This window comes from Myotis brandtii, unplaced genomic scaffold (assembly GCF_000412655.1).
Source record: "Myotis brandtii unplaced genomic scaffold, ASM41265v1 scaffold266, whole genome shotgun sequence".
NCBI classification, from domain to species: Eukaryota; Metazoa; Chordata; class Mammalia; order Chiroptera; family Vespertilionidae; genus Myotis; species Myotis brandtii.
In genome coordinates, this window is record NW_005360124.1 from 12,252,920 (window position 1) to 12,278,020 (window position 25,101).

A 25,101-nucleotide genomic window follows, 5' to 3' on the forward strand; every position below is an offset into this window, starting at 1 on the left:
GTGTGTGTGTGTGTGTGTGTGTGTGTGTGTTTTAGTGGAAATCCCATTTGAAGACAGGGAAATTGTTCAGGATGAAAGCAAAATACATAATTTATCATTTTTCCAAAGAAGAGTAGACACCCACTTCCAGAATTTATTTAACTTGTAATAAGGCTGTAATCTGTGGTATCATCCCTAGTAGGACATTTTAGCATTTTCCTAAAGTTGCTTTGGTTTAACAGTTTTTATGAAATGTTAGCTCCATGCACAGCAAAATTTCTCTCCAAGGAGATAAAGTGACTTGCCTAAATTGACAGCTGGTGACAGGAAAAAAATGAATTTCCTAATTTTTAAATGTAGTTTCAAAGTTACATAAATCAGAGAAAACAGGAGAAGTAAATATATTCCATTTAACTTTCTATCATTTTGGTTGTGGCTGCTGTTTTAATGCAGATGAACCCTTAAGTTCAAATCTCTTGTTAATCTTAATTTCTTTTCTGTTTCCCTCTCCACAATTTCAATTTTTTAATAGGAGTTTTAACTTACTTACTGATATACATTCTATGATAACTTCAAAGTTTTAAAGTTACATATATTTTTAATTTACTCTGCTGTTTTCAGCTACATTAAAGCCCAAATTGGCTCTTCTAAAATTCAGAATGACAGTTTACCTGTTCTTTTACTAAGTTCACAAATGGGTAATATAATTACTTTATTTACTTTGGCACCTCTAAAAAATCATTGCAAATGTGATAAGTTTTAATTGTTTATGGAAATCAACTTATATGCAAACAACTTAAAATCTATTTTCATTCCCTACAATTTGCATTTCTGCATTTCAGATTGGCTTGTGCTGCAATGTGATGTGAAGTTTGATTGCTAATTGCTTAACTACATAGACAGTTTCAAGAGGCACAAAGCTATAAACAATCTTCATAAAAGTGTGGGTTAGAAGAAGCCTGTTCTGTGAATACTGGAAGGTGTGCCGAAGATGGCCAGCATTTATTCTGGTTTATTCAAAGGCCAATCATGACAGATGATGATCAAGTGGCCTATTGCCAATGACTCATTCTTTTCATTCAATTCCCCCCATGACTCGTGGTTATTATTTTGTTACCCGGTATGTTTAAAAACATAAATAAGAGGGTGATATGAAATTGTTTATTCTCTTTATTTCTTACCTCAGAATGCAATTTCAGGAAAGCCCCTGAGAGGTAAGCTCTTTCGGGTAGACTTGCTGATACCTTCAGCACTAATCATCGTGCACATGTGCTGCCTCACACCGGCTTTCAAGGTTAAGATTGTAGAATTTCAAGCTGGAGGGCCCCTAAAAATTATCCAGTCACTCCCAGTCATTGTGTAGATGAGAAAATTAAGGACTAGAAAGACTGAGTGACATGCCCAGTGTCACACAGCTAGTTAGTAAGGAAGGTAAGAAGAGAGCCCAGAAGTCTGGATCCGTAGGCCAGTGCTTCCTCCCCTGATTCCTCTTTAGGATTCCAGTTTGATTTCTGTCTAAGCTGTACCTTTTATATAGTTAATTCAAGGTTTCCTGAGTTCTAATCCAATAGCCTACCAGATGGTTGCATAGTAAAAAAAAAAAAAAAAAGCATAGTAAAGGTCAAAAGTTTAAAGAGGCAGCATCCTGATACTGGGCCAAGAGCAATGAGTTAGGTCTCTGAAGCCGAGGGTTTTTTCTGTTCACCATCAGGTGACATGATGAAGTTTTCAGGCTCGCTGAGCATGAGTGTCCTCCACTGTAAAACAGAAAGGTAAGGAGAAGATCAATGAAATAGTGTAGGTGGAAGCAGCCAACACAGAATGGTGTTCAATAATTGTTCAATCTGAATTGATTGGATAACCCAGGCACCCAAGTAAATGGCAGCACAGGACTCATAAAACCACTTTAAACTTGATTCCTTCTCTGGAAAAAATTATCCCAGTGGACCCATTCAGTCAAGAACTATTTGTTGAACACCTACCATGTGCCCACTAGGCACTGTGCTAGGTACAAGGGATAAAATAGTAGCATAAAGACAGGGTCTCTACTCTCAGCAGTTACACAGACTAATGGAGGACACAGAGAAGTTGACAGGCAATGACCTGTTCTGACGGCACCACACAGAGGAGGGGACCTTAACCTAGACCAAGAGGACTGGGGACGATTCTCCAGAGGAAGCCACTTGGGAGCTGAGACCTGACAGAGAAGCAGGAGTGACCCAGACTGACAGCAATGGGTGAAATGGTCCAGGAAGAAAAAATACAATGTGAGAGTTAGAGGTAAAGGAGTTTAATGCCCTGGGGCAGTGGTTGGCAAACTGCGGCTCAGCAAACTTCGGCTCGCGAGCCACATGCGGCTCTTTGGCCCCTTGAGTGTGGCTCTTCCACAAAATACCGACTTCTGCCTTCTGCACATGGGCCATGAAGTTTCAATCGCACTGTACATGCACGCCCGCATATGGTATTTTGTGGAAGAGCCACACTCAAGGGGCCAAAGAACCGCATGTGGCTCGCGAGCCGCAGTTTGCCGACCACTGCCCTGGGGAAATGAAGGAAATTGATTATGCCCTGGTTAGAGTGCAGCTTGAGGCTGCAGAAGAGGCTGAGGTCAGATCTGATAGGCCAGTTTAATGTACTTATCCTAATAGCAATAGAAAACTGAAAATTTTTAAATTACAAAGTGAAGCAGTAACATAAATGGCTGTTTCAATGAGGCATCAGGGTTTTTTCTTAACTTTGAATTCTTTTAGCGGCATGAACATATCAATGTATGTTCAGGTCAGTTTTTAAATAACTCATTCTCTTTTGTTCATTATTCATGTAAATCGTTAGTCAAGTTATAACCACCCCCACTGGATCTTCATTTTTTAAAAAGTTACATAGGCAAGTTGATTAATTTTAGTCAAAGTGACCACAGGGCCCACAATCACAAGTGACCAGTAGGGATGAAAAAATATTTACATGCACTACAAAGTTTTAAACATTTCCAGCATTTGAATTCAGAAGAAAAGACAGGAAGGACCAGGATAAGAACCCAGAGTGAATACATAAACAAACAAACAAACAAAAAAAAACTGTGAAAATATGCTCTAAACCGTGCGCCTATTAAAACCACCACGCCCAGTCTATTCGCAAGATGCGAACGCTCTGGAAAGCTGGGGCACCACTGATGAGCTTTGCCAGACAAACCGGTCATGCCCAGCAAACGGGGCCTCAGTGGAAAAAGGAGAAACTGTGTTTGCCAGAAGTGATACCATGACCAGCAAACTTTTCCTGAACCTCAGCCTAGAATTTGGCTCTGCCAATGCACCCAACAGCTGAGGTTCTGTCCCAGGGCTGGTGAGTCAGGGCCCATCTCCTGTGTTCTTTTAGGCCAGGAAGGGCTTTTACATCAGAAACTCTCCTGTGAACCGGAGACACACATCAGCAAGGCAATGCCAAATTCCATGGGTTTTATTTGTCATTGTAAAGCCCATGAACTAATTTCTGGCCAGCTTTATTTGAACATGTTCTGCACACTTAAGAACTATAAAACAAACAGGAACAGCAACCACTTGCAGTTATGGGGCATTTTTCCTTTTAAAAGCTCAAGGCTTCAGAAGTTGACACAATGTTCTCTGGGAAAAGCACTCCCTTCAAGCTAAATATTTCATTTACTCAAATACAAAAACTGATGGACCACAAACAAGGGGGATGGTAGCAGCTGTGGGAGAAAGAGCTGATGACCAGAGGCTTTGAAGTGGAAATGTGAAAAATAGTAACAAAAAGAGTCTTTCGGGTTAGAAATGTGACAACCGTCTGGGAGATGGGAATAAGGACAGTAGGCAAAGGCTCTTTGCAACTTCTGTTAAATTCTTTTAGCACTTAGTTGTTTAATTGCATATATAATACACACCTTTTAAAACATTATTTATAAAAATAAACAATCCCTTAAAAATGGGCAGAGCACCTGAATAAACATTTATCAAAAGAGGACATACAGATGGCCAATACAGATATCTATGAAAAGATGATCAACATCACTAATCACCAGAGAAATAAAAATTAAACAGCAAGTCATAATGGCTATCAATAAATCAACAAACAATAGGTGTTGGCAAGGATGTGGAGAAAAGAAAACCCTCATACTTTGTTGATGGGATTGCAAATCGGTACAGCCACTATGGAGAATAGTATGGAGTCTCCTCGAAAAATTAAAAATGGAACTGCCTTATGACCCAGAAATTTCACTTCTGGTTATTTATTCAAAGAAATCCAAAATACTAATTTGAAAGATATATGCACCCTTATGTTCATTGTAACATTACTGACAATAGCCAATATATGGAAGCAATTCAAGTGCCCATCAATAGACAGTTGGATAAAGAAGAGGAGGTACATTACAGTAGAATATTACTCATTCATAAAAAAGAATGAAATATTACCATTTGCAACATGGATGGACCTAGATGGTACTATGCTAAGTGAAACAAGTCAGAGAGAGAAAGACAAATACCATAGGATTTCAGTTATATGTGGAATCTAAAGGACAAAATAAACTAACAAAAGAGAAACAGACTCACAGATACAGAGAACAGACTGATGGTTGCCAGATGGCAGGGGAATTGGGGATTGGGTGAAAAAGGTGAAGGGATTCAGAAGTACAAAATGGTAATCAAAAATAGTCATGGGGATGTAAAGTACAACAAAGGGAATGTAGTCAATCATCCTATATAATAAAAGGCTAAATATGCAAATTGTCCCCTCGACCAGAAGTTCCATAAGGAGTTCAACCAGGGGACGGGACGACCGCTCCCCTCAGCCGGCCCTGCCCTGCCCTGATTACCAATCAGGGGGGGCCAGCCAGACCCCACCCATGCACAAATTCGTGTACCAGGCCTCTAGTATTGTAATAACAATGTATGGTGCCAGGTGGGTATTAAACTTACTGGGGAGGATGACTTTGTAAATTATATAAATGTGTAACTCCTATGCTGTACATCTGAAATAAATATAAAATAATACTGAATGTCAACTACAATTTAGGAAATAAAATAAAATTTAAAATGAATATTATATATAAAGCACAAGTTTATTACCCCCAAATTTGGAAAATACAGATAAAGAAAAATGAGAAAAGGTAATTCCAGCATTGAAGTATAATCCCAGTTAACAGTTTTGTAACCATCTTTCCAAATTTCTGTTGCTCTAGTTCCCTCACTTTATCTTTATTTATAACTATATGCACATGATCTCATTTTTATAAAATATAAATTTATATATTCACATTTATGTTTGAAATAGGATCATACTGCACATGCCATTTAAGAATCTTTCTATTCTTAACAATCATGAACATCACCCCCTTGAATATAAATTTGATGATGGTAGAGACTTTGCTTGTTTTGCTGTTTACTTAACATCTACAACAGTACCTTTGTGTAGGAATCCAATAAATATCTATTAATGGAATGAATAATGAGTGAATATTCTTTCAGGTCAATTAAGCATAGATATTTATGCACATATATTAATGTCTACTATACATAATTAAATACTCGCATATATATAATTATCATACTAGCACAGTACCAATCCTATCACCTTGGGTCAAAAGTTATCCCCTTATCAAACCACTTTCAGCCTCCCAGCTCTTTCTCCTCTGATGACCATGGAGGTACCAAAGACTGAGACTTTAACAATTCAGTCCATAACAGAGGTGTCATTTGATAGATGAGTTATCTTAGCCTCAGAAAGGCGAAGTGACTTGCCCAAGGCCAAAATGAGCTTTGCACTCAAGTCCTTCTCATTCCACATCTGTTCTCTGGAGCCTCTGTCCCCTGAGTCCTCACCTCTCACCTACTCCCAGATCATCTGCAGTGGTGCCTGTGGCACACTGTAGGTGTTCCATGAATCCTTGTTGAATGAACAATGACACACCCATAGGAATGAAGCATAGTTGGTTAATGATGAAAAGATACGTGCAGAGATTGGAATGTCCAAGTGAATTGGTCTGGGGGCTGAGAGGGAACTGAAAGGACTGATCTAAGGACATAGTCCAAAGTGGCCCACCTACTAGTAATCTTCCATTCAACAGCCAGAGACGTGAGTATGACGCACCTTGCTTCAGACAAAGTTAAAGGTAATTTAGAGAGGAGATTCCAGCCCAAAACAAAAGCAATAGCTGGATGGTACCCACAGGCCTCTTCAGAAGGACTAATATGATTTGGAATAATAATCACACAAATAAAAAATCTGGGACCTAGAATAAAAAAGTCAGAAAGAAAAACTGCAGGTAAAAGTCTAGAATCTTGAAACAATGAACAGAAACTTGCCACACTATCAGGAATTCTTCCTTCACTACAAAAAAAGGAGATTAAAAGAGTAATGCTCTCTCCTGCTTCTCTAGCTTTGAGATGGCAGCAAACACTTCCAGTGCCCACCCCTACCCCTAGGCCAGCGATTTTCAAACCTTTTCATCGCAAGGCGCACATAAACTAATTACTAAAATTCTGCAGCACACCAAAAATATATATTTTGCCAATCTGACAAAAAATAGGTATAATTTTGATTCATTTACACTGGATGGCTATTGTTGTGTTGGCTGTTGTCAATTTTTTTTTCATTTGACAATCTAAGGGAAAAGAGCTCAGTGTCCTTGACTGAATCATGAGGTATTGCATGTTTTAGGAATTCTAGTGGCACACCAGTTGAGAATCACTACTCTGGGCCCTTACCAGTCTGACTTCTAGACGCCAGTCCCTGCATGCCTCCTCCATCTGTGGACTTTCTCTTATCCCTGGAGTCTGCTCTGCTCTTGTGTGTGACAGATCAGCAGGGCCAGGGAATGAAAAGGAGCAGCCATTAACCAATCACCGCAGGAGCTGATGGATAAATGCCCGGATCCCTCGCCACTCCAGTAGAATAACTTGGAGGTGCAGAGTCCACACTGCCTCTCAGAGCTCCCCAAAGCCTCAGTTGCCCCCAGTAGGAAATGGCTTGATAACACATTATACATCGGCTATCTTCCCTTCCCTGCTTCAGTTTCTCATTCCACCATGAATGTTTCCTGGGCTCACTTCCTAAATAAATTACTTGCACCTGAACCCTCGTCTCAGAGACCTGCTTTTGTAGGAGGAAGTAAAGCTCTGCTCTGGGGCAGAACATGTACAGGGATGCTGGATCCAGCTGCTCCTTCCACCACAGCCTTCTCCTACATGCCATCTCCCCATCTGTGAGTTAGAGAGGAAGGCAGTTAAGGAAATAGAGTCTTCAACATACTCAAAGAATGTGAGATCATCTCCCAGTAAAATTCCCTCATCTTAAAAACAAACCCATATTCCAGGGTCTCAACCTTAACATAGACTTCCCAAAGTGATGTTTTAAAATATAGGTCTGCTACTAAAGGATACACCAAAAAAAAAACGGTCAAAGAAATGTGGAAATGCTGGGATTGTTCTAATCTTTTGTATGGTAAGGGGTACCCAAAATACTGAAGAAGGGGACAGAGTGTGGAACATCTCCCAGGTTATTTGTCTAAGAGTCTCTTGAGAGGAGGGGCCCACAGAACACACAGAAGGAGATGCTGCCTCTCTCTAACATAACCCACAGGAAACCCTCCACAGTGCAGTCTAGGCCTCAAGTGAAGAAGGCACTATTGGGCTGTAGGAACAAGTGGCATCAGGACCCTTCATCTCTAGGCCCCCACACTCTCCTGCCTCCATTTTTCCCTGTGTGCTGGCTTCACCGGGGAGGAAACTGTGGCTCCAGCCCCTATAAAGAGACTGGCTTAACTATTTCTCAGTCCCAAATCCAAAATCTCAGGGAAGAACATTTTTGTTAAGTTCCCATCCCGCAGATGAAATAAGGTTCGGAAGGCATAGCCAAATTGTATGAAATGGCTGGTCCCAGCACAATGATGTGACTACTAGTATATGTGTTGGAGAAGGGCAGGCAGTTATAGGTCCAGGATGACAGTAAGCCTGCTAACACCTTAGTGATGGGCTGCAGAGTGAAAGACAATGGGATGAGAAAGTATTCAACCACCTCATCCCTGATCAATGCTCTCATGGGTTAGGGGGATGGGGTTGTGTAGGAAGCAGTGAGCTCCAAGTGGAAAAATACTTTAATCAAAATCCTGTCTGACCGACCAATGAATCCATAGATAATGAGCAGGAAAAAGGTCTGCTAGCCTTGAGATATCTTTAGATAAGTTTTTGTGTCATAGGGCAATTCTAGCAAGTGACTCATGAGAGGGGAAAAAATAAAAGGATTCCTACAATATCAAACAAGTCCAGAGGCCAAGATTAAAAGGAAATAATAATAACACCCAGACAGATCCTGGACTGCAGCATTTCCAGGCAAGAACACCTAAGTTCAGGTACCTCCAAGGCATTTTTTTTTATAATTAGGTAGAGAAATGCAGTTGGCCACAGGAAGCGGAAAGGAGAGGATAAAACTCTTGCTAAGAATCAAAACTAAACTCACATCACTTGTGCCCTATCTCTGGTAAAAATGTCTTTCCTATTTGTTCATTGATTCCGATGGTAAGTGAGTCTTTCCGGCCGTGGTTCCAGGGTGCTAGTGAAATGAATCTCAGACAGAAAATGAAAAATGAAGGCTGCAAAGTTCAGGGAATAATAGAAAATTAAGTCTTAACTGGCTGCTGTAAATATCACAGCCAGAAAACAGAGCACATCAGTCAACTGTGCTGGCAGTGACTGGCGATAATGAATTCCCCTCTCCGTACACAATTACCAGCGGTGCATAATAGGGTAGGGGGTAAGGAAGGGGTGATGATAAGAGAGAAAGCAAGACAAATAGGATCTGCAAATTAAAGTATTTCTTTAGTAAAGAGCACTTCTTCTCAGCCACAGCCATCATATTTTCCAGTAATTATGCCGATAACACGAATAGTAACTAATTCCATCAATGAGTTTCTATGATCCAGGTCCTGGGTAGATGCTTTACATGTGTTATAATTAATACTCACTACAGCCCAAGAATTTGGTAATATTATTATTATTCCTATTTAATAAATAAAGAAAACTGAGGCACAGAGATATTAATAAAATTATCTAAACCTCATAGTAAATGTGTGCTCTCAATCATTATCCTATATTGATTTCAAAACACACACACACACACACACACACACACACACACACACAAGCCAACATGTTTTGAGCATCTACTCTGCACTGGGCTCTGTGAATTTTCTAATTTAATCCTCACTACAACCCACCAAGCAAAGCAGGTTTTCAGTAAATTGTGGAATAAATGAACAACTGAAGATAAAAACAGAGCCACGCCTATCACTAATTGCTAAAGTAAAACAAACAAACAAACCCAGAAACCCCTCTGTGTTTGCACTGTCAACACCGTGGTCCCAAGCTATGGAGGGCCAGAAAAAAGTAAATGAGGATTGAAAACATAAGAGCAATACAGACAACAGGAAAAAAAAAAGATTTGGGTTTAAAAAATGAGTGTTGTATAAAATTACTACCAACCCACCCAGTATGAAACAGACTTCCTAAACTGATGGCAAATCTTCTAGAGACACACCCACATGAATTAGATTATGATATGGTAGCCTTGGAAGAGTAGCAAGCACTAGACAGAAATAAAAATGCTGGGTCCTACATCTGGCTTTTCCAGCTTTCTTAGTCATGTGTGCTACCACCAAATGTTTCTCTCCACCCGAGGTTAGGCATGGCCTTATGATGTGCTTGGCCAGTGAAGTATGACCAGCAGTGATGTGCCCCTTTCAGGCAAAAGCATTAGGATCAGTGAGTAGTTTGCACTGTTCTATCTTTTTCTGTCATGATGACAGATGTTCTCTCCTCTTCTGTCACCATGACTGATGATGTTCTCGAAGGCATTCATCACCCTACATTCCTAAGTAAAAATGACATGGAGCAGAGCACCCACAGTAGAAACACAGCCTGAATAAAAAATAAATATGTTGTTTTAGCCACTGAGATGTGTTGATTGTTACTGTAGCATAACTCAGCCCAACCTGATTGATCTATCAACTAATGAGCTATGAAAACTAGTCATTTTACCTGGCTGGGTATTAGCTTCCTTGTGTGTAAATCTAAGGGATTAACCTAGAGCAGGGAGGCTTAATCTAGGGGTCTATGAGGAGTGGGCTTCGGAATGACAATGAATCCCCAAAATTATTGCAAATAGTGTGTGTGTATGTATGTGTGTGTGTGAGGGGGGGAATTTTTATTTTTCTGGGGCGAGGGTTCATAGCTTTTTCAAATTTTAAGAGGGTCTATGTTATTCAAAATTAGGTTAAGAACCTGGATAATCTCTAAGGTCATTTCTAGCTCAAATGTACTTTGAGTAGGAAAAATAGCTAATTGGGGTTCCTCTCTGATCTGGTATTTCAGGACTTGCTTTGAGTCAAATTTTATTAAGGTTGTTTTCAAATAAGTTTAAGAGTTCTGCTCAATAGGATTGCAAATATCAAACTCTCAGGAGGTATTCCTGGGTGAAAAGACAGTATTCAGAGCAATTCTTTTTAAACTAAAGAAAGAAAGGTTCTTCAAAAATTGAAAACAAGGACCCAGATCACATTTGGTGGGTGGCACAGAGTGGGACCTATGCCTGGTGGGAAGAAGAAAGGGTCACTCTTCCAAAAATCCATCCCCACACATTAATGTCTGAAAGGCCAGAGTGTAATTCATTAGCTGAAGGCAAGAGCTCTCTTAAATATGAAGATGGCTGAATAGACTAGGTTATAGAGAGAGCCTGAGTTTTATAGATGGACAATGAGGGTTCAACATGCTCTTTTTTGGGCCACTGTTTTCTCATCTATAAAATAGGGACAGTAATACAGCCATAACAAGGAGAGTCCTAGCAGCAGATACAAAATATACTCAAACAGGGTAATTGAGGAGGGTTTAATGAGGGACAATGTGCAAAGCTGAGTTCAGAGTTCAGAGAAACTAACAAGTCATGTTGAAGCACTCGGGAGAGTTAAAGCAGGGAGTCCTTTATCACTGCTAGATCTGAAGGCACAGGGAGAAATAACAGTTCCCACAATAAGGAGAGAGCTATGCCTGTAGCTATAGAAAAGGGCTATAAGCAGGAGTAGTGGCCTTCCAAGTGAAACACAGACACTCAATCCCTGGTCCAGCAGAGAGGAAGCCTTGATCTCCCTCTCTTCTCACCCTCTTCTATCCTGCTGGTACCTCCACTAGCCAAATCCAAGAAGAAGTCAATGGACAAGGAAGCCTGTTGTTAGGTTCATAGAAAGTCAGTCTCCTGGAGGCAGAGAGAGTGGGGAGAGGGGCATGGATCTCCAGAATGAAGCCACCTTGCCAGGGAGGTGGGTTGGGAGTTGGAGAGCTGTTGCTGAATGCTTTGAATCAGGATGAACCTGCATGTTATGCTGCAGATAGAACATCTGAGATTTGTCTGCTATTCCCCAGAGAACCATTTCAGATGGCTATGCTCAACTCAGCCCTGGAGCACCAAGACACCAGCCCTTCTGTGACATTTGCTGAAACCCCAAGCAGTTCCTATCTTCTGGCTGTTTAGGAGATACACCTTTCTAAACAACAAGACCTAGAATTCCCAAGAAACCAGAAACACCAATCAGAAAGGATATGTGCACCCATATGTTCATAGCAGCACAATTCACCATAGCTAAGATCTGGAAACAGCCTAAGTGCCCATCAGTAGATGAATGGATTAGAAAACTGTGGTACATCTACACGATGGAATATTATGCTGCTGTAAAAAAGAAGGAACTCTTACCATTTGCAACAGCATGGATGGAACTGGAGAGCATTATGCTAAGTGAAACAAGCCAGTCAATGAAGGAAAAATACCACATGATCTCACTCATTCATGGATAATAAAGACCATTACAAACTTTTGAACAATAATAGATACAGAGGCAGAGCTGCCTCAAACTGATTGTCAAACTGCAGTGGGAAGGCCAGAGAGGGTTGGGGGGCAGGAGGGAGGGGAGTAAGAGATCAACCGAAGGACTTGTATGCATGCATATAAGCATAACAAATGGACATAAGACACTGGGGGGTAAGGGAGGGCAGGGGATTGTCAAGGGCGGGGGGGAAAAAAAGGACACATATGTAATACCCTTTGTAATACTTTTAGCAAAAAAAAAAATAAAATAAAAATTAAAAAAAAACAACAAGACCTAGAATCGAAGAAGCTCCTTAGGCACACAGTAGGAGGTGTATTTACAAAATACTGATTTCTTGCTCAAAACACAGCCCTGCAATTTTGGACCTTGTGATATTCAGTAGCAGTTTTATTAACGAGCTTTCTACTGAAACTTGTTCACCAACTGACATAGATGTACTTAGCTCAGATGTGACATACAAACTGTGGATACACCTTGGTTAATAATTTCTCACTGTATTTTGCAAAGGCAGCTTCCCTCAGAGAGACTGTGGGACTACAATATCAGGAGATTGTAACTGTTCTATAAGAGTCCTAACCAGAGGGGAGACAGCTGATGTTTTCACCTACTAAGCTTCCCTTCTTCCTTCTCCTTGAAGAAAATGTTCTCCTTCATTTGATAGAGTCTGGGGACTATAAACATGTGGCCTGAGCTGGACCAGTCAGATTCTTTCCTCTAGGAATTTTAATTTTCAGGGGAGTGACCCAAGTTTGGAAAAAAATCATTGAAACTAATCAATCCTAATAGTGGCACCCCCAAAAGACTGCTCATTTATTCCTGCCTCCTACAGATCCCCAGACAAGCCTGGACTCCCATCTGCTGAGGTCTGGCTGCTCAGCATTTCCTTTAATCTCCTGAGCTACCCTGACTGTATCCTTTTAGTTCATTATTCTTTGGCTTAAGTCACTAGACCACATGTTTAGGATTGACAAGAACAGTGCCTTGGACAAGGTTTTAGCCTGTTTTCGCTTCAGTTTACTACCAAACCAGCCAATAAGCAGTGCAAATGGTATATGCCAGGAAAGGATGCATTTGAGTGAGTGGGTCCTGGTCTTTCATAGAGGCATTGCTGAGGTTCACAGGACAGGACGTCCCATGTGAAGTGAGAATCCCGCCTTATATACCTTTATGTTGGAGTAAGGATCAAGTCAGCGTTCAAGAGTTTAACTATGGCCGTACAAGAAAAGCTTTGCTACTCCACAACGTCATCATTCCCATAGGCTTCCATTGAGCTGCTAATAGGCTTGGCCACGCCATATCACTGTTGGTTAAGTCCATCTCTTTCCCTTGTGACCAAGCATTTGATAGACACAGCTGATGAATTTTAGTTGCTCCATAATCTGAGTCCCAATTCCTTTCTGTCTTACTACCTGCTGTTCCCTTTCACCTACTCTACAGGATTATTAGGGGAAAATATATTTGTGTACATGATCACTAATCCTCTTAACATATTGTTATGGGGCAACCCGTAAGAGACGACCACCAGAGCCAAAGGGGAGAATTTAGGAGCCTTTATAAGCTGGCCAGCGACTACAGTTACAGCACCCCGCTGTAGCAAGGTCCGAATTGCAGCCCCGACCAGATGTAGAAGTAAGCTTTTATTCACAAAACCCACAAAAACGGTTGGCTAAACACACACAAAGTTCGTCGCTCCATTTCTCAACACAGGTCACAGACTCATACCTTAGAAAGGTTAGGCTCTTCACCCCTGGCTAAACCGTGACCTGCTTGTAAAAAATGTTAAGAGGGAGCTGTGGTCTTTGCAACAGAGCCAGAGACTGTGATGACCTAATTTAACTGTAACCTATTGTTCCTAAGCCCTGGGGCGTTTATTACATTCCCTACTGGTCTTTACAGGAATCAAATCCTTGATTCAGCGTCCTCTAAGATTCTGGAGTATTGGGTGTGTACTTGACTTTGTATGAAATCGAGGAGGCATTTGGCAATGCAGGGGCCAAAAAGGAGACCTAGCAACAGGAGGATTATCGGGCCCGCTAGGGACAACAGGAGGGTGGTCAGCCAAGGGGACCAGGAGAAAAGGTTTTCATATCAGTTGCCCTCCGGCTGCCAGGCCTCCTCCCGATCTGCTAGTCTTTTCCGGAGCTGACTGAGACTTTCTCTAATGACCCCTGAGTGGTTGGTGTAAAAAACATCAACAAACTTGGTGTTTCTCCTAAGGCGAGACATAATCCACCTTGCTTTAAGAACAGAAGGTTCAGCCCTCTTCTGTTCTGAAGGACCAGAAACACATTATCTAGAGCCCTAGGGTCTTGAGACCACTGAGTTGACAGGGAAACATTATCTGGAACCCTCAGGTCTTGAGATAATTGTGCTGTCCTGGTTCCCAGGTACAGAGGAATTTGCTTTCTAAAACCAGTAAGGTCACAATTAATGGGATGTTCACATTACAATCAATAAGGCATTCAATCGAATGGGATGATTTATACAATTCAGAAAATCAAAGTAACTTTTCTATTGTTAAGCCAAACAGCAGGGTTAGAGTTAAATTACAGTTTCTACCTGAGATGATTGCTACCATACTTCATTATTACCTAGGTAAGCATTATTTTCCCATTTTATAGATGAAGAATGCAAGCTCAGGTAGGAGGCCAGCACTTTTACGCTGCAGCACTGGAATTAAACCCAGATCTCTTTGACTTCAAGGTCCATACTCTGGCCTATCCCCTTCTGCCAGGTTTTTTATTCAATTTCCAACTCTAAATCTTTTGTGTCCTTGGTTAATTCTCTCCCTTCTCTGGGCTTCTTTGTAGGTACATCATTCTATCTTTCCACAAGATTTCTGGGACAAGGTAGATGGGGAATAGATGAGAATATTGGGTTAGGTTCCAGAGTGGTTTCTGGTAACTGGGAAACCATGCAGCTATTTCTATTCTTTTTGCATTTTGCAATTGCTACTTTTTAAAAAAGAAAATAAATACAAACATTCTATCTTTGATTTGGAGTTCGAAATTCTCCTATGCACTCTAAGCTAATGAAAAATCCCAGGCCTTTCTAGCTATCGATCTTATCTCTCTATGTGTTTATATATTTCTTTCTACATTTGCTCACCAAGGCTTAGTTCTCAGTGGCAGCTTCTCTTTTCAAATTACTCCCCAAGTATTTCCTGCATTGATAGTAAGTTGCTGGAATCACCATCAACAGCCTACAGTATTTAATGCTAGTTTAACATTTATCCTATGCCCTTGTAATGGAGTGACCCGTGGAGACGACCACCAGGGACTCAGATCAAAATTTAGGAGCCTTTATTAAGTTGGCCAGCGACTACAGTTACAGCACCCTGCTGAAGCAGAGGCTGAACTGCAGCCCCGACCAGATGTAGAAGTAAGCTTTTATTCACAAAACCCACAAAAACGGTTGGCTAAACACACACAAAGTTCGTCGCTCCATTTCTCAACATAGGTCACAGATTCATACCTTAGAAAGGTCACAGGTTACAGACTCATACTCCCAAAAGGTCACAGTCTCATACCTTAGAAAGGTTAGGCTCTTCACCCCTGGCTAAACCATGACCTGCTTGTAAAAAATGTTAAGAGGGAGCTGTGGTCTTTGCAACAGAGCCAGTCCTGGTTCCCAGGTACAGAGGAATTTGCTTTCTAAAACCAGTAAGATCACAATCAATGGGATGTTCACATTACAATCAATAAGGCATTCAATCGAATGGGATGATTTATACAATGCCCCACTGTAATTCAGAAAATCAAAATAACTTTTCTATTGTTAATCCAAACAGCAGGGTTAGAGTTAAACTATAGTTTCTACCTGGGATGATTGCTACCATACTTCACCCTAAAGTAGCCCAAAACGGAAACTAATGGTTCTTTTTGTCCTAGCTCCTGCACCCCAAGTGTATTCAGGTAGCCAGCATCAAGCAGGAGAGAAAGGCAAGCTTCTATGACTTAGGAGCCAAGCTGCATCAGAGAACCCATTTTTTCTAGAACAAAATCTTAAATCAAGCAACCCTGAAGCACAGAGGTCCTTCTCCCAAGTATTGGTTTTCATCTCAAAGGAAATAATTGGATTTCTGCACTGAGCTCTGTGATCTACCGCTGCCAGCTGCATGGTCATAAAATCATTAACCCCTCACACAGCATTTTCTCTCTGCAGGAGGAAGAAGGAGAAGAGAGAAACACACTGCTCAGGACCAAGGAAAAGGGAAACATTTTTAAAGTGATGCAATGTAAATTCCACTAATATGGCATCCATCTCAACTGGCTTGAAATTATGGTCCACACTTGAGAATAAAAGCCAGAGAATTTGGAGCGGAACCAATTTCCGCCTTCGGGAGCAACCCTGAACCTCACCCAAAGGTTGCAGTGGAAGAGTCTGAAATTCCAGCTCCAACTCCATCTTTCTCTCCTGACTATTGGCTTTCACATCCATCTCCAAGAGGTCATCACCCACCAAGTGAGAGACGAAGCTAGTCTCTCCATTTCCCCTGCTTACATTTGCTTTGACTCAGTGGGGCTTTTAAAGGTTCACAAGATCCTCCCAGGTCAGTATGAACCACCTACTGAAGGAAAGGTAGGGGTGGAGAAAATGCAAATGAGGATGCAACACCACCTCTGTCCCCAGAAGCCTCCAACTGAGCATTTTGAATTAATAAAAAGGGTGATAGGGAACTGAAAAATATTAATTGATAAGTAGGGGTAAACTGAATGTATCTCTGTCTGGACCCTCACCAGGCACCAGGTTTCTCATTGCTGTTATTTTTAATTTTCTTATATATGGAAACAAGGCTCAACAGAAAGGAACTCTTCCCTTCTGTTCAATGATTTAAGGCTCCATCAGATTTCAGGCTGATGAGAAAACTTCCAAGTGTATAATTAGTTATGGGTATCACTCCAAATTATTATGGAGTCTCCCCCAGAATTAGCTATATAGCACAAACTTGAGCTCATGGAACCCAGGTCTTATCTCTCTCTAATGGGACTAACCCCATTTAGTCAATAGACCAGATAAAAGTCAAAGTTTGAGGAAAATAGCTAAAGTTTAAGGAGTATCTTTGAGAGTCTCCAATTTTTTTAATCCAACCTTTGCTGTGTAATCCTTCAAATTTATAGATAGCATCTTGTCACTTGTTTTAAACACTATTTTTTCAACTACTTTTGGTTGAGGTTAGCACCTCTGTTTGAACAGCTGCTCACCATTAGCAGAGAAACTATTCCTCTCTGCACCTGGAGAGATCCTGAAAAACAGGCTTTCATCCCTTTCCCCTTCAATCGAGTTAGTTGACCTTGGCCTTGCATCCTTTTGCTTACAACTTTCTTCTACCCTTAGAAAGTTAACTCTTAAAAAAAACTTTCAAAATATATTTCCCTTGGGGAGTTTTCACAAGCAACATGGGTTTTCCTTGCCACCCTCTTGGAGCTTTAATATTAGAATTTAAGGAATTATGGAGGAAAGGGACTTGTAGTTGAAGAACTTGGAGGCCAGCCTTCCAATGACTGTCTTATGTTATGTAAGTGAGCACCAGTCACTGTTAGGGACTTTTCATAATCACTATGAAAAGAAAGAACCACAAAAGTCAAATGTCAGCCAGGAAATAAGTAGATTACATTTGGGCAGATGGTTAATATTACGGGGGAGGATGTCCAGATTCATGATTTTCTTTTTCCATAGCAGCAATATCAACAAAACAAGACAACCTTTCTTGAGCAATTGAGGTGAATAACTCATGGTGTTCATATATAGGCTGACCTCATGGCTCATTTCTCAGTCAACTATTGCCTATTGACCATCACTGAATGGCTAGATTGTTCCTATGATGAGACTTATATTTTCTGCCTAATTTATTCAACTGTTGGTGTCCACATTCATCAGGATCATTAAAATTGCTTCTTGAGTCTAGCAAAGTTAAACATTGCACTTGGATTTGCACTTTTCCCTCTAAAACTAATTGATGTTTTAAAATGTCACCTCTGAATTATGACACAGTGTTAGGTTGATAGTAGTGTTTTCATCCCAAACAGTCTACCTATCTGTTGGTTGACGCAATAGTCCACATCTGTTAAAGGAATGAAGAGCAGTTCTACAATATCCAATATTTTGGATAGTGTAGAAAGTGGAGACACCACTATGGAGAAGAGGAGGAAATATTATAAAGAGTGTAGGGGACTCATTCTCTCCTCTGTCTTCACACTGACTTCCAAGTCCAACTCCTAGTGAAAGGTATCTTCAACGTCATTTGTTTATTTAAATTTGCCAAATGATAGGCAATTTCCTCCAAAAGGTTATCAGCCATGGAGCCATGAAGGATTAAATCACTCACCTAAATTCATTAGGCATCAATATCTGAATACTACATAATACAGTGGTCAATCATAGATACTGTGAATATGCATACTTCACAATACCCACTTTGGAAAAATGCAGACAGCATCATCATTACCACCTCATACACCCAGAAAAGCATAATTTTTGGTGCAGCCGGTCCCCCAAACAGAAACCAAGATCTTCATCCGTGTTCAACTTAAGGCTGAAAAGTTCCAATGTAACTGAAACCACTTATAAAGAAACACTGAAATTTAAGGGATTTAAATGGTAATTTTGTCCACATTAGATTTCTGCCTTAGTGATGTTGGAACCTAATCCCAAGTACTTTGCAACCTTACCCCAAGTACTTTGCAACCTTACTAGACCTCCAAGACTGAACCCATTGACTTCTGAAGCTAATTGAGTTTCTCATTGTGCTTATGGCAACGCCGTTTTTACCATAACAAATGCTTCAACATTGACATTTTCATTAACTTAACCTATTTCTTTATCAATAATATTCCATTTTGGAGCATGCACTACATGCAAGAGACTGTACTAGATGTTGTGGGAGATAAAAAGAAATACGTAAAACAGTTCCTGACCCCACTGAAATTATAGTTGAACAGGGTGAGACCTGTGTGCATACGGAAAGGTAATTAAGGAAGTACAATGTAAGAACAAAATGGTGTGGACTAATGGGAAGACCTGAGGCAGCACGGCAACCATGTACAGTCCTAGGCAGACAATGCCCTGCAAACATGATGGTCTTAACATTTCCCCCAAGTGTGAATTTATTCAGTTAGTCTTCAAGATGTTTCATTTGTGCAGATTTGTGCCACAGCCATCATTTTATACTCATCTTTGACTACATGCTCTGCCTCCAAGATTCTGTTTATGTTCTTTCTAAATCTAGGCTTGGATTATTCCTTAAACACATTCTATTTCTTTTATGCCTCCTTAGTGTCCTCATTAGGAAAACCCCAAATTACAGAGTAGGTGTTCCTTTTTTCAAAGCTACTCTTCTTCTTAAGTGATAGTCCCTTTTAGAATTGACTCTGACCTCATTTTACCCTTCTATAATTAAAAAAAAAACCACCAATGGATGTGCCTGAACATGCCCATTTGTTCCTTTCTCTGCCATTATGAATTCCGAGGTGACTCAGTCACTTCCTCCCATGTTTCCCACACCTTCTGTTTCACCAACTGGCTTTTCCTTTCTGGTCAGAATTCAGTGGATGCTCTATTCACTTTGTCCTCTAATCAGCTATTCTACTTTTAGCAACAGGAGCCTCCCAACAGATGTTTGGAGAGTTAAAGACATGACATCACCACATAACTATTATAAGGCCAAGAGGTTCCTACCCCCTTACCACTTTTCTGCATCCTTTCATCTCTGCCCACAGAGTTTTACACATAGTTCCGGAGTTTTCCACATGGTATTTTGTTAACATCTAGTGCTCTGACTTAAGTGGGAAGGCTGGAGCTAAGAGAGGTTAGAGCACCTACCAGACATAGATTTAGGGATGAGTCAGTAAGTGGGGTCCAAACCAATCTATAGACCCTGCAAGTACACAAGCAAAAGGCAAACACTCTACTTTAGGATAGTCATGTGGTTTCAGGAAAGAAAATTCCACTCCAGCTGCAGGAATAGATAGAACATGTGACTGACGCTATGGCAACATAACATTTCACTCCATAACCAAAGTGCTTGGTCAGAAGTGAACAGACCAATAAAGTAAACCTCAGGACTCTGGCTGGGGATGTGGGGATGAACTTTCTCTTGCCTGTAGAGGTGACCCAAGAAGTCTGTAGGTCAGGATGTTGCTCTAGCCATCTTGGGGCCTCAACTCCATGAAGTTGACACCGTGGAAGGAGAAATAGACAGAATCAAAGAAATCAAGTTCTTGATGACATCACTGAATTGCAAAATCAAGCCTTCCCTTTGCCTCCTCTTTAGGATTTTCAGTTGCTTTTAATGTTGAAGCCTGTAGGAGTTGGGGTTTCTATTCAAAATGTGTCCCTTTCATTCCATAACCTGATCTGAAATTATGTTCCACCAAATTTAACAATAACCAAGAGACTGGGTTAAAACATTGTGTTTACTTTGTTTATTTTTGATAACTACTGGTATTCTGGGTATTAAACCTAGGCAAAAAAGAAGTAGGTTGTTTGTTGGTAAAAGGCCTTGGAAGATGTCAGTGGAGAGAGAAAAAACTAAGTTGCAATGTATGTACTGTTATTGAAGGGACAGGTGTCAGGATCTAATCTTGGCTAGAGGATGCAGTAGAATTATGGCTGAGTTGGACAGGAGATTTGAGAGATACAGAGAAATTCCCGGAGGACAAAGCTCAGAAGGAAAGACAGGTGACCTGTGTCAGGGGTGGATGTATTGAGGGATCTTTAATTGGTGTGGAAGACAGAGTGGGAGGTCCAAGGGGCAACAATTTTGAGGATTGTTGGGGGTGGTCAACAACTGACTTGGAGTACAAAGTCTGTGGGGAGTCAAGTGTAGTCAAAAAACTACTGGAAGACTAAAAAGAATAAAGAATGACTGATGGATGAGAGGTGATGTAGACAAAAGGTGAGTCTAGTAGGAATGAAGAAATGGAGAGTTGGCAGGGACAGTGTATGATTGAGTCAGGATAGTAAAAATCCAGGAAAATTCCTTGGCAAGTGGAATGGGGAAACTGATTCAAAATAATTAAACAAGGCCAAACAATTTGATCCACTTATAGCCAGCTAGTCAGTCTCAAGACCTTCTTCTCCCTCATGAAGGACACTTGAGAGCAAATGGTTTAACTTCTCCTCTCTAACCAGAGAATAAACAGCTTAAATCGCCTGGTTGGGGAGATAGCTAACAGAGACACAATTAGTGCCATTTGTGCCAGCCAAACCCAAGAATGAATGAAGTAAGGGGAACAAACAACAACAACAAGAACAACAAGAAAAACAATTAGAGCCAGACAGATCCAAGATAAAAGTAAAGCATTGAAGCTGACCTAAAAATAATCCCAAACTCCCCTATGCACTTATTTTGATGAATCAACATATTAAAGGAAACACCTGGAAAACTAATAAATATTTTCTTATGACCCTCCCCTAAGATCTCTCCTAGAATTCCCACCCGAAGAAGAAAGATTTAAAACCTTCAAGACAAAGACCCAGCATGGGCTCTCTCGGGAGCATGCCCTGGCCTCTCTTTTCTCTCAGTCATGCATTTTTACTTTTCTTTCCTAAACTCTCAGGGTCCCCACTACATTTGCAACCTGGGGAGCAGTGGGCAGCAGCAGCTTGTCTGGGCTTACCCCCTGAACTTGTCTCCAAGGCCCCCCTTTCCTTTGACTTCCCAGTGAGCTAAAAGCAGCCCTGCCTTGGCTCCTTGTGCTCTTATAACTTGTCTAGAGAGCCAAAGCAGAGCAAACCTAGGCTCTCTCCTATTGCTTCTTCTACCCTAAGCCCGGCCTTTGTCTCACTGTCCCCAGCATTAATATACATCCTCTCAAACTCACCTGGACTCGTATTGTGAAATCTTTCCTACAACCAAGTAGGAAAGAACCCACACACTACAGTCCGGCCTGAGACAGACCCGCTCCGGGCTTTGTCCCCATCTGGTAACGGTCAGGGAGTCAGCTCTAAGTTCTAGCCACAGAAGGGCATCTTCACCTTCTACTCTCTGCCTTGCCTCCATGCACACTATAGAAAGTACAAGGAATTTTTCTTTCAAAATGCTGTCTTTCCACAGAGCAACCTCTCCCCTTGCTTCCACGGCCTCAGTTTCAGTCTTGGGCACAGACATGTCACATCCAGGCAGTTGGTGATAGCAACGGGACCGTTACGCTAAATATCAATGATATATGTGAAATTCCATTCCTCCTCCCCCCAGCCATGTACATAAGCATCCATCAACCCTGCAAGCATCCATAAGAATAATCCTGTAAAGCATCCCTTTTCTGATGCCAAGAGTGGCCCCTAATCAGACAGATTGAATTTTGCTAATAAGCTTTATAGTTCTCTTCCCAAGACTTTTCTCCCTTATTACACCAATACCACTTTCCACTACAACAAGAAAAACACATTGTAAAAGCCCCAAGTAGCCACAGAGATGATCTAATCCACCTCCCTCCCAGGAAATGGAGGTCCAGAAAAATATAGATCTTCATACAGTCAGCTATGGCCAAGCTGGCATGAGCACTGGGTGCCCTGAGCCCTGAGCCCAGGTTTGTTTCTTCACATCATGAGGTCCTCTTCTGAACCAAACTTTTCCCTATGATCCATCTTTTATAGCAAAATCTATCTGGCTAATTGGTTGGGAAGTGGACAACTGACCCAGATTGGAACATTGAGTCTTCTCTAAGAATTTAGAACTAGTGAAAAAGAGAAAGGGGGAGAGAGGGAGACAGAGACGGGGGGTGGGGGGGTGGAATTTTTCTGGAGTGTCACACCTATAATATTTAAACGTAAAAGCTGTTGGAAGACAAATTTTTCTTCTATCAGTGAAAGAAAGCAGAGGGAGCTAGGCTCTCTCTTAAAGAGAATAAGCAGACAAAGAATGAAGCAGACACAGAGAGATCTACTCCGACTCTGTTTGAGGCCCCGGTTCCCATCTGCTCCTGGCTTGGCTGCATTCCTGCTCTGGAGTATTCTAAACCACCTCCTTGCCCTTTTAATAAGTTCTCCTATTGCTTAAGCTGTTTTGAGTGGATTTTATTCTCATACAACCAATGAGTCCTAATGAATAAGACCCAGTGCTGGGGAGCAAGTTTGAGCTATGATAACATGGTTTTGAGAGAATATGGCCGTGGAGCTCACTGTCTCACCCACCACCACCCACCACTGTGAGCAAATAGGCAAGAACCAACCAGAAAAGAAGGCTTCCTTTAAATCTCCCTTTAAAATATAAAGAGGAGGGTCCAAGGTCCCTTTGCTAGTCTCAAAAATAGCTCTCTGTTTTACTCTACTTCTTTCTCCTAAATACATCTCAGGAGGAGAAATAAAGCTAGGAGCCGATCGCTTTAGTCATTTACAAAAATGGGTGAAATTAGAACAAATGAAAGCAGGAACTCTTACTAGTGGGCTAAATACCACAAAGGGCTGCCATAGACCAGAATCTATGTGCTGATGAATTAGTGTATTGTGTCTCCAAAAATTAAAATGTGCATGTTCATTCTCTCTCTCTCTCTCTCTCTCTCTCTCTCTCTCTCACTCTCTCTCTTTCCCTCTCCCCTCCCTCCCTTATAGTCTTACTGCCTCATGTCCCACTCTGTCGGTTCAGGGATGGGAGGCAGACTTTCCTGAAATTGCAGAAATGATCACATGGCAGAGAAACGGCCATCAGGTCCAATATGACATAAAATCTGACCTGAGCTAATACTGGGCATACAGCCAGCTGCACCTTAGTAACTGTTGGTCTCTGGCACTGTCCCAAAGAACACTCCCTGGGCATGTGCAGCTTCTCTACCCTATAACTTTGGCCAGTTCTCTTAACCAACAAAAAGAAATCTGAAATATATTTGCTTTAACTATCCTAATGAATTTATTCTACACAAAGCAAACCTATTGTCTTGCACAATTTTAATAACATTCTGCATTGTTAAGAGAAAATGGAAAAAATCTATTTTTTAAAAATGTCAGGTATATTTATTCTCTAGAAGAATTGAAGATTATATCTGGAAATCCAATTGTCAGAAAAACTATCAATTGTTTCTCAATATATTTCTTGACAATAAATTTGTTGTACCCTGGCTTTCCATGTGATCGAGAGAAAGAAAAAAATTCGTGTCAGGTCCTGCTTTTCTGCCCAGAAGTCAAATCCTGGGTTGGAAGTGGTTCAGGGGAGAAGGAGGAGACTGTAGATTCTGCTGATTTGGGCAGAGATGGCATTCTCCAAGTTCGCTGCTCTGGAAAATGCCTGGTGCACGTAGGCCTTCAGTAACATTTGTCAAGTATATGAATGAAAGAGCACAGGCTGAGGACACAGCTGGGTTTGAATCCCAGATCTGTTATTTACTAGCTGGGTGATCTTGGCCAACTTAATTATGATTCTCAGTTTCCACACTTACAAGATGGAGATAATAATACCTGCCAGGTAGGCTTTTTGTGAAGATTCAAAGTAGTGTTTATGAAATACCGCACAGGTACCTAGCATGTTATAGGCCTGTAATACACAATAGTTAGTAGCTTACTTGTGGATGATCACTTATTCTACCCATATAGACAACCAAATATCTCCTCCAAAAATATGGTGGGTGAATTTTCAGCTATGAATCCTTCCTTGTTTCCCTAATAAGAATGATGGGAAACCAAATTAGCAAATTCTTAACAACAACAGAAATCAATTTTTAAAACTGTTTAGTCTGGAGAACGGTAAAGGAGACATTACCAATCTCAATAGCCATCAACCCACAGCTAATTCTTACTCATCCACTCTCCACTTCTACATTATTTTAAAGCAAATCCTGGGAGAAAAAGCTTTTTCTCTATCCTTTTAGATTCAGTGACTTGAGACCTGTAAATTAAACTCAAAAAAGGCAGATTGAAAGGAGAAAAGGCATATAAGTGCATTATTTTTTCATTGTAAAGCACAGCGACATCACACACGGAAGTAAATACCCAAAGGAGTTGGTGAAATTTGAGAGTTATATACCATCTCAATGGGGGAAAGGGGAGATGGAGAGCAGAGAGGCACTTCTGGGAGAACAAATAACTTCTTAGAAGCTGGAAAGAAAAGGCACTTATGGAAACACAAATGCTCTTTTGGAAAGATAAATGGGCTCTTAGCAGAATAGATAGAAGAGTGTAGTGTGTGACAATGCCTATTTGGGTGTGGAGTTGACTTCTCTTCTCTCAAGAGAACATTAGAGCTTCTCCAGGGATGGGGTTTATAATAACTGAGTTATTTTTGGAGGCACTGCTTTATAGGCAGATAA

The 25,101-nt window shown here is 41.0% G+C and overlaps 1 protein-coding gene across 1 annotated transcript in view; it reads right to left on the bottom strand.

Annotated features, from left to right (window-relative positions):
* Nucleotides 1-420: 420 nt before the first annotated feature.
* LOC102241552 (chromosome unknown open reading frame, human C9orf135) overlaps nucleotides 421-25,101 on the bottom strand; it is a 122,074-nt gene continuing 97,393 nt past the window's right edge. Inside the window, exon 6 of the mRNA XM_014541298.1 lies at nucleotides 421-1,736. Coding sequence (XP_014396784.1) covers nucleotides 1,650-1,736 — 87 coding nt within the window. The 3' untranslated portion in view covers nucleotides 421-1,649. The remainder of the gene's footprint in view (nucleotides 1,737-25,101) is intronic.